The 10,293-nt window shown below is 46.0% G+C and overlaps 1 protein-coding gene across 1 annotated transcript; it reads right to left on the bottom strand.

The window, feature by feature from the left end:
- Positions 1–220: 220 nt before the first annotated feature.
- Positions 221–1,510, bottom strand: LOC311233382 (NKAP-like protein; the record flags this gene model as incomplete). The annotated part of the gene is made up of 1 exon (XM_084320358.1): positions 221–1,510. The coding sequence occupies one exon, from the start codon at positions 1,508–1,510 to the stop codon at positions 239–241; it is 1,272 nt and encodes a 423-aa protein (XP_084176484.1). The 3' UTR covers positions 221–238.
- Between the last annotated feature and the right edge of the window lie 8,783 nt (positions 1,511–10,293).

Below are 10,293 nucleotides of genomic sequence, written 5' to 3'. Positions count from 1 at the left end.
GATTAGACACATAGCCATAATTTAAAACATAGATTAGGCGATATTAACGATAACATTAAAGTGGATGGTGGCATTGAAGCGCTAACTCTGGCGCCACCTCGTGGCAGTGAAAGTGTTAAACAGAAAAGGTATGGTTCCCTTTCCAAAAACCGACAAAATACCTCAAACCATTAAAAAATAAAAATTTAAATAGTCTCTGAGAAGGAGTGAGCTGATGGGTCATGGTTTAAACACAGGGTTAATTTTTCTCCTCTTTGCCTTTAGTTTTCCTGTGCACCATATCCCTGAAGCTCGAGAGGATTTTGCTCTCTCTCTTCCTCCTTTCTTCCTGGTTGAAGGAGGCGAGGGCTCTCTTTTCATCTGCACTGTAGATCTGGTTCTCCTTTCGCAGACGCACAGCCTCCATACGACGATGTCTGCTACCACTCATCACAAAGCCAGACATCTCAAATGTTGCGATCTCGTCGCTGGTCAGACCAATCTCTCCTCTTCTTGGAATACGCTTGCCTGCTTTTACATACTCTGCCATAGCCGCACCTTCACCCGGCAACAGCGCATGACCAAAGTCCAGCGGTTTGTCATCCTGGGACAGGTGGGTGAGTGGAGCTTCAGGGCCCACTAGCTGGTCATCCAGGCACGTCTTCTCCACCCACATCACGCCGTTAGCATCCGCCTTTTCGTCCTCCTCCCCAGACGGCTCACTACTGGACTCACTGGACTGCTTACGGTTCTTCTTGACCTTCTTCTTCTTAGATTTCTTGGACTTTTTGCTCTTCTTCTTCTTTTTCTTCTTCTTCACTTCTTCCTCCTCTGACTCTGATTCAGACTCGCTGTCCTCCGAGTGCTTCTTGTGTTTCTTCTTCTTGGATTTCTTCTTCTTCTTCTTCTTCTTCTTCTTCTTCTTCTTCTTTTTCTTGTCGTCTTCTGAACTAGAATCTGAGCTGCTATTTTTCACATCCTCGACTGGGGTGAATTCATCAGAGTCGGGTTCCTTCACTCTTGGGGAGTATCCCCAGACTTCAGTTGCGCCTAGTTCACCAATCCTCTCCCTCTCTTGTAGACGCCTGGCAATGAAGGCCTCCTGTCTTTGGCGTTGAGCATCATCCCGTTGCTGGTCGTAGTAATCATCTCGTCCATATCTGTTGTTACCATCACGTTGGTCTTGCCAGTGGTTGTTATATCGCTCTCGGGACCGCGAGCGGCTCCTGCGGGGGCTTCCTATGCGAAATCTCTTTATATTCCGTGCCTCTACTAGTCGACGCTTTCCGTCCTCTCGCTCCCTCTCCCTGTTGCGGGGCTTCGGCAGCTTGGGACCGAACAGGTCGGGGGACGGGCTCCTCCGCCGGTGGCTGCCGCCGCTGCGAGACCGACTCCGTCTCCTCGGCCCTCTGGGACTCTGTCCTCCTCTGGGACTCTGTCCTCCTCTGGGACTCTGTCCTCCTCTGGGACTCTGTCCTCCTCTGGGACTCTGTTCTTTCCCCTCGGAACTTGATCGACCAGACGACGGCATGATCGCCTTAACGTTACGAATTATCACCCCCACAGAATAGCAAAAATCAAAGCGGGGGGGGATCATATTCAATGATTGGTTGAGAAATGTAGGTTTCAATCTATGTTGTTTAGTCTATCTGTTCAGTGCTGTTCCAGGATGCACAATGAGATCTTCTTCTTCTTCTTCTTATTTGAATTTCCGGCAGAGTAGACGCATCGAGGCGTATTACTGCCCTCCGCAATTCTTTTTATGGGCTCTTCTTCTTCTCCTTCTTATCCTTCTTCACCTTCTTTTTCTTCTTCTACTGGACCCCGTCATCAACTACATTGTCCATTGGAGTGCCTCTACTGCTGCTACTTCCTGTCTGAGCCCCCCTCCGCGGGACCCTCCTTGCCCCCTGCTATCTTATCCTGGGCCGCTTTGTCCCTCGCAGCCCTGTCCCTCGCAGCCCCCTCAGCCAACTCTTCACACACCTCCCTCCAGTCCAGACCTTCCAATCCCAGATGTTGAACCGCTATCCTAACAATCATCTTCACCATCTCTGTTCTACCCGTAACCTCTGCCATACCAGTAACTACCCCTGCCACGAAGGCCACAATACCTAATTTCTCCTCCCTTCCCCTGTCTCTTTCCACCTGCTCTACCCTCACTGCCAAATGCCCTCCTTCAACCCCCTGCACCCTTTCTTGGCTCCCCTGTCCTGCCCTGCTAACCGCCCCAGCATACGTCAACTTACCCTCCCTTCTCTCTCTCCGATCCGCGACCTGCTTCATCATCACCTCGCACCCCCGAAACGCTACACTGTGCTCCCCACCACAACTACAGCACCTCGGCTTCACTCCCTCTCCACATTTCCCATATTCATGTTCCCCGCCACACCTAGCGCACCTCATCCCCTTCATACACGTGGTAGCTATATGGCCAAACCCCTGGCACCTATAGCACCTAAGAGGATTATGAACAAATTCCCTAACCCTATACATCCTACGCCCTACTAATACCTCGCTAGGAACAACCCCACCCTCAAACGTAATCACTACCGTCCCCGTCACTGCCCTCTCCGCTCCCCTCTTCATCCTTGCTGCACTCTTAACTATGCCATTACGCCTGTCCTCCTTTAGCTCTTCCACCAGCTGCTCTACTGTAACCTCGACCGGTACCCCAACTATCACCCCCTTACATCCCCCCCCCCTCTTCTCCCCTACTCTCGCCACCTTACTTATACCCACCCCCCCAATGCTCTGCATCTCCCTAGCCACCTCCACCTGCCCCTCACTACCACACCCTACGGCCAGATTCCCATCCCACAAAACGTTCACGTACTTTACCTCTCCTAATTGCTCGGCAATGAGTTTGGGCCACTCGAGCCTACCTACTTTCCTCTCATCCCTCTCCCCCTCAAGCCTGACCACTATATGGATCACTTCCGCTTTTGCCACATCTTTTCCTGCACCCTCGTCTCCCGGACCACTTGAGCTATCGTCCCCCCCTTTCTTCCTCTTCCCCCCTTCTCCCCCCCTCTCCTCCCCCCTACTCTCACTATCCCCATCGCTGTCGTTCCTCTCCGTCCGCTTCTTCCTCTTCTTCCTCACCGTATCCCACCCCTCCTCCTCCCTCTCCCGTTCTTCCTCTTCCTTCTTCTTCTTCTTTACACCATCCGACTCCTTCCCTTTGTCTTCCACCATCTCCGAGGCCTCCTTCTCACTTCCCTCTCCGTTATCGGTCGTTAGCTCCATATCTGCCTGTTCCCTTTCGCTATCTTCCTCGCCCTTCTCACACCATTTACTTCCATCACGATCCTCCCAATACCCTGGGTAGCCGTTCACAGGCCGGGGCCACCAATCGCAAGGCCTTCGCTGTTCCTGATCTCTCACAGCCACTTCTTCCGCATCCCACCACCGTTTACTGCTCCCACGCATGTCTTCTGAGAGAATTGTTGAATATATAGATACACAAATGTTCTAGAATGTTCTATCATGACATCATACTGTGACATCACAAATGTTCTAGAATGTTCTATCATAACATGATACTGTGACATCACAAATGTTCTAGAATGTTCTATTATGACATCATATTGTGACATCACAAATGTTCTAGAATGTTCTATTATGACATCATACTGTGACATCACAAATGTTCTAGAATGTTCTATTATGACATCATACTGTGACATCACAAATGTTCTAGAATGTTCTATTATGACATCATACTGTGACATCACAAATGTTCTAGAATGTTCTATTATGACATCATACTGTGACATCACAACGGAACATGTTTGAGTTTATTTGAATAATAATAATGTTTGGTAAGGCTGTCCCCGAAGCCTGTTTTTGGGATTCAAACTTCATCAGGGTTCTTCGAACAGACGTTCGAACCTTCGTTTTTAATAAAAAAATTGAAATAAATCTTTTTTAATATAAATTCTTTATTATTATTATTATTTATCCTCAAACTAAATCCTCAATTTGAATATAGTTATTCAAACTTCGTCCGGGTTTTTCGTACGGACGTTCGAACCGTTTTTTATTTTAAAATGTAAATAAAAAAGACTTGTTTTCTTTACAGATTTAAAAAAAAATTATATCCTCAAACTAAATCCTCAATTTGAATAAAGTGATTAATCTAATTAAATTAGTATTTTTTCTTTTATTATTTTGTTAGTGATGTAATCAAAAATAACACTGAACAAAAGAAAACGATAATATACGATTGGTAAACACTGTGATTAACCAAAACACTTAAAAGAAAACTGGATGAATTATTATAATAATATGTGGTTGGCACTTTATCGTTGCTATTGTAGATAACTGTGGCAATTCTAGTTAATACATGAACATTTTTTTATTCATTGATAACCCAAAAAAAATACATTATCTACTTGAGGAGAGAATGTGTATATCTGTGTTTTAACTTTGTGTACACACTTACCGCCCATAATGGAAGTAGGTATGCGTTACTCATAAATTGTTTCTGCTTGGAGAGAATTCTTGGTTTTGGGGAGAGTAATACTTAGGGTTTCCAACCTGCTCTACTTCTAGAAACAAAACAGTGAACAAAATGTGTATTTTAGCAGCTTTAGGGGCTACAGGCGTGTAGTTCACCAGTTTGATAAGAATCTATTATTTGGGAAACAGAAAATACTCTGTTACTGTTGTAGTGGGGAGTTTAGGAGAGGTGTAGGATTCAAGCGCAGGACAGTGGAGGGTGAGAGAGACGAGGCACGAGTCGACGTTGCAATTGACAAGTTTTACTGGAGTAGCAGTAAGCAAGGAACATTACAAGGGAAAACAAAACTGAACTCAAAACACGGGAAACCAAAACCTCAGCCAAGCTGGAAAACGTGGACTAGAAATACAGGAATGGACTCACGAGGAAATACAGGATAACAAGGCTTTCACGAAGGATAAGCAGAGTAGCACGACAGGATAACACAGGGAGCATCACGGGGGGGACACAAGGTAGGTAGAACAGCACGGCAGGATACAGGGGTAGAAAGGACAATGGCGCAACACTGGTAACAGGGGAGCTGCACGTATAAATACAGATACTAATTATATTTGACAAGGAACAGCTGGGGGCTGACAGGCTAGGACACATGAATAATAATACAATGAATACAAGAGGACTAGACTAGAACAATATTACAGGGACAGAAATAATACAACAAGACAAGGACACTAGACTAATAGGCAGACATCTGAACATACTGGGGAGCACACAGGACCGATAACAAATACAAGGGGAACACATTAATACCACAGTCAATAAGCTCCAGACAATGAGTAGGCAGTTCTGCAGTACCGCAAACAGAGCACCAGAGGGTGGCAGAGGATTGTCTGTGTCCAGATGGTTCAGATTATGACAGTTACACTATAACAACAGATGTATGTTTATTTTGCAGCAATTCTTTGTCGTTGCCGCCATCTTTAGTGTTACAGCCCCTCACACTCCAGTTCTCAGGTTGCAGCTGGTTTGAAAGCAAAAGTAAACAGGCTTCTCTGCTGGCTGTGGCACCAGGGGACAAACCACCGTGACTCGTGACTGGAGACTAGCTCTGCTAGCACACATAGCCTACTGTGTACAGACGGTTTCAAACTGTATTTTACATTAGAAAGCAAACAAAATAAATGGACAAGAGAAAAATATATCTCAATTTGGTCAGTATTGTCATATGGACAAGCAAAGCCATTACTTTAAGTTGCAGGCAAGAAAGACAAAATCGCTTTATTTTTTCTATATCGATTATTAAAATATATCGTTATATCGCCCAGCCCTAACCACTTACATTTAGTCATTTAGTTGACGCTTTTATCCAAAGCGACTTACAAGTTCTGTACGACAAGACAGCAAGAAGGGTACAACTCTATCAGCTGAGTAACAATGTTCATCAAAGTGTTGCGTGTTACAGTGTAGGTTAGTTTATTAGGACAAGTGCATGACAGTAAGGTTAGTCAGGGTTAGATTTAAATTTTTATTTTTTTTTATCATTTCAGATAATGGTTGAAGAAGTGAGTCTTTAGTCGACGGCGAAAGATTGGACGGGATTCGGCTGTCCTAACTGGGATGGGTAGTTCATTCCACCATTGTGGGGCAAGGACTGAGAATAGGCGGCTTCTCTTTGATGACCCTCCGGGAGCTTGGATAGGAGTAGGTCTGAGGCGGCCAGAAGATGCAGAGCGTAGGGGTCTTGAGGGTGTGTAGTTAGAGACCATTGACCGGAGGTAGGCGGGAGCGGTTCCCTTTGCCGCACGGTATGCTAGGTCGAGGGCCTTGAAGCGGATACGTGCAGCAATGGGGAGCCAGTGCAGGTCCTTAAGAAGTGAGGTGACATGGGCCGACTTCGGTAGGTTTGAGATCAGGCGGGCCGCTGCGTTTTGAATGAGTTGAAGAGGCTTGGTGGCAGTGGCCGGGAGGCCAGCTAGCTGTGCGTTGCAGTAGTCGAGGCGGGAGATGACTGTTGATTGGACGAGGAGTTGGGTGGCTTCTTTTGTCAGGAAGGGGCGTATCCTTCTGACGTTGCTCAGGAGGAATCTGCAGGTTCTGGTTGTCGCTGCGATGTGAGCAGAGAAGTTCAACTGGTCGTCGAGGACAACACCAAGGTTCTTGGCGGTCGGGGACGCGGTCACAGCTGCATTCTCGACTGTGATGGAGAGGTTGGTCAGGGGGGAGGATTTGGCCGGCAGGTGGAGCAATTCTGTTTTGCTTAGGTTCAGTTTGAGGTGGTTGGTTGTCATCCAGGCGGAGATGTCGGACAGACAGGCCGAGATCCGCTCAGAGACGTGGATATCTGAGGGAGGGAAAGAGAGGAAGAGTTGAGTATCATCGGCATAACAATGACATGAGAAGCCATGAGACGTGATAATGTTACCCAGTGATTTAGTGTAGAGGGAGAAGAGAAGGGGTCCTAGGACCGAGCCCTGGGGGACACCCGTCCGGAGGGGGCGGGTGGCCGACAGAGTCCCTCTCCATGACACTTGGTAGGAGCGGTCGTTGAGGTATGATGTCAGCCATGTCAGCGCAGATCCAGCCACTCCCATTCCTGCGAGGGCCGCGAGGAGGATCTGATGGTTGACTGTGTCGAAGGCTGCAGATAGATCTAGGAGAATCAGGACAGAGGAGAGGCCTTTCGCTTTTGCTAAGTGAAGTGCCTCTGTGACCGCAATGAGGGCCGTTTCTGTGGAGTGGCCAGTCCGGAAGCCAGACTGATTGGGGTCTAGGAGGTCATTGTGACTTTCTATACTTCCTCTCAGCCGCTCTCAGGACCTGTCTTTGTTCTCTCACTGCATCCGTCAGCCATGGACTGGGTGGGGAACGGCAGGCAGGTTTCTCAACGAGGGGACAGAGCTTGTCGAAGGAGGTTGCAAGGGCTGAGAGGAGGGTGGAGGTTGCCATCTCTGTGGGGAGAGCAGAGAAGGTGTCACTCAAAGGTAGAGCGGATATTATGTCAGAGGAGAGGGTGGAGGGGGATAGGGAGGGCAGGTTGCGTCTGAGTGAGACGGTTTGAGTTTTGATTTGATTTGATTTTATTAGGGATCCCCATTAGCTGGTGCGATAGCAACCAGCTAGTCTTCCTGGGGTCCACACACAAAAAAACATACAAAAACAATCACTATTGCAAAAAACTTAATTATTAAAAGTCAGTACACACAATGCATAATGAACCTACTGTAACAATTAATATAGCTAAAATTACATTAGTGTAAAACAAAAACAAAAAATTACTTTACAGTGTTAAAAACAATTTAAAAAGAATTTAAGATTCTTTTTAAAAGTGAATCTACTGTAAATGCAGCAGAGGTTCCGAGGCAGGCCATTCCACAGAGTTAATGCTCTAAAAATAAAAGATCTCCCCAAAGCGCTGGTTCTAGGACCTGGCAATTCAAGCTGCCCACTACTGGAACCTCTAGTGTAATGCTCGTGCACCTTAACCTTTCGGTTAAGCATGAGAGTTAGTGAGAAGGATATGAAGGAATGGTCAGATACATGTAGGAGAGTTACCGTGGTGTTAATGATGCTGGAGTTACGGGAAAATATGAGATCCAAGGAGTTGCCTGCTTTGTGGGTGGGAGGCATGGCAGTGGGAGTCAGGTCAAATTGTTGTAGGAGGGAGACCACTGGCACCGACTGAGATGAGTCAGGCAGGTTGAAGTCGCCCAATAGAAGGAGCGGGGTACCATCTTCCGGTAAGGAGCTTAGAAGCATGTCCAGCTCATCTGTGAAGTGATCGAGGGGACCCGGAGGGCGATAGAGTGTAACAATGGTGAGATTGAAAGGATTAGAGACAGATACTGCATGATATTCGAGGGAGGAGAGTGACAGTTCTGGGAGTTGTGTTAGGTTTGTAGCCCATGAAGGGGATGTCATGAGGCCAGTGCCTCCACCCCGTCTGGAGGGTCGAGGTGTGTGAGTGAAGTTATAGTTTGTAGATAATGCTGCAGGTGTTGATGAGTTATTGGGAGTTATCCAGGTCTCAGTTAGAGCCAGGAGCTGCAGATTTAGCGTAGGCAGTAATGAAGTCAGCTTTCTTGACTGCTGATTGACAATTCCATAAGCCTCCCCGTACTGTGACAGGTGTATTAGTGGCTGTAGGAGGATAGGAGAGATTAGCCGGGTTGCTAGCAAACTGGCGTGGATGGGTTGAGTCTGTTCTGGAAGAGCAGATTGTGGATATAGGTATGAGGCACATTGTGGTGTCAAGAGTGGCAGGGAGAAGGTTGTAGGGAGGAAGCGAGATAGTAGGGAAATAGCAGAGTGGGAGGGAAATATAGGATTATGGTGTACTTAGCATTGGGTGGATCGGTGGATCCCTCGGCGGATAACTCCAGGAAAACTCCTCCTCCTCCTCTTTGTCCCTCTTCGTTTCTCGACGCTTTGCTGACGCTAAGCCAGCAAGTCTTTAAATCACTATCACTAATTACTGATGCAGCAAAAGGCCACACCTCCAGTTTCTGTCAGCTGGGTGAAACTAATTACAAACAATTTCCACAACACAATTTAGTCACACACTTCAAAATGATGTACACAGTATTATTCAGTTAAAAGATCCTACCCTCTCTGCTGTTGTCATCAGAATGATTCCAACAGAGAAAAAGCTGGTATTTAACCAAAGAAAAACTGTCACAAGTGCCCACTTAACTACAAAAGCCACATGCACAAAGGCCACACCTCCAGTTTCTGTCAGCTGGGTGAAACTAATTACAAACAATTTCCACAACACAATTTAGTCACACACTTCAAAATGATGTACACAGTATTATTCAGTTAAAAGATCCTACCCTCTCTGCTGTTGTCATCAGAATGATTCCAACAGAGAAAAAGCTGGTATTTAACAAAAAAAAACGGTCACAAGTGCTCACTTAACTACAAAAGCCACATGCACAAAGGCCACACCTCCAGTTTCTGTCAGCTGGGTGAAACTAATTACAAACAGTTTCCACAACACAATTTAGTCACACACTTCAAAATGATGCACACAGTATTATTCAGTTAAAAGAGCCTACCCTCTCTGCTGTTGTCATCAGAATGATTCCAACAGAGAAAAAGCTGGTATTTAACCAAAGAAAAACGGTCACAATCATAATCACACAGGCATAATCATACTCCCTTATTCAATAACAATGCACTCTTGATTGGAAAACAACCTATAAGATTCCCTAGATGGGAAAAGCAAGGCATACACACATTAGGAGACGTTTTCAACAAACAGGGTTTTTGTAGTTTTGATGAGATATGCAAAAAATTTAATCTCACCAAGTCCTCATATTATTTTTACGCACAGTTATTGGCATGTTTGAAGGCTCACAGTGTTCCATTAAGGATACCAATTGTACACCACAGATACCACAAATTCTTCTATGAAAGAGAGACATCGAGAGGTTTTGTTTCAGATTTGTATCATCAATTACTAACGGCCTCGTATGAAACCCTACATCTAGACTCAGTCTGGAGGAGGGATATACCAGACCTGGAGATAGACTTTGACTGGCAAGAAGCCTGGGCAAATGTACGCCTTGCATCAAGGAACCCGGACCATCAACAAATCAATCTTAACTATATTCACAGGACATACTTAACTCCTATAAGACTGAACAAAATGGGTCTTAAACAAGACTCCAAATGCTCCTTATGTACAAATGGGGACGAAGGGACATTTATGCACATGTACTGGGACTGCCCACCAGTTAAGATATTTTGGAAAGAAGTGACCCAGCAATTGTCAAATCTCTTAACTCTGGATATACCTGTACACCCCTCTGTATTACTGCTGAATGATGTCTTTGAGCATGCAGTACCTC

Source organism: Notolepis coatsorum (genome assembly GCF_963971535.1).
Source record: "Notolepis coatsorum genome assembly, chromosome: 8".
In the NCBI taxonomy this organism is placed as follows: domain Eukaryota; kingdom Metazoa; phylum Chordata; class Actinopteri; order Aulopiformes; family Paralepididae; genus Notolepis; species Notolepis coatsorum.
Note: the sequence above shows the minus strand (reverse complement) of the source record. Positions and strands in the feature narration are given on the sequence as shown.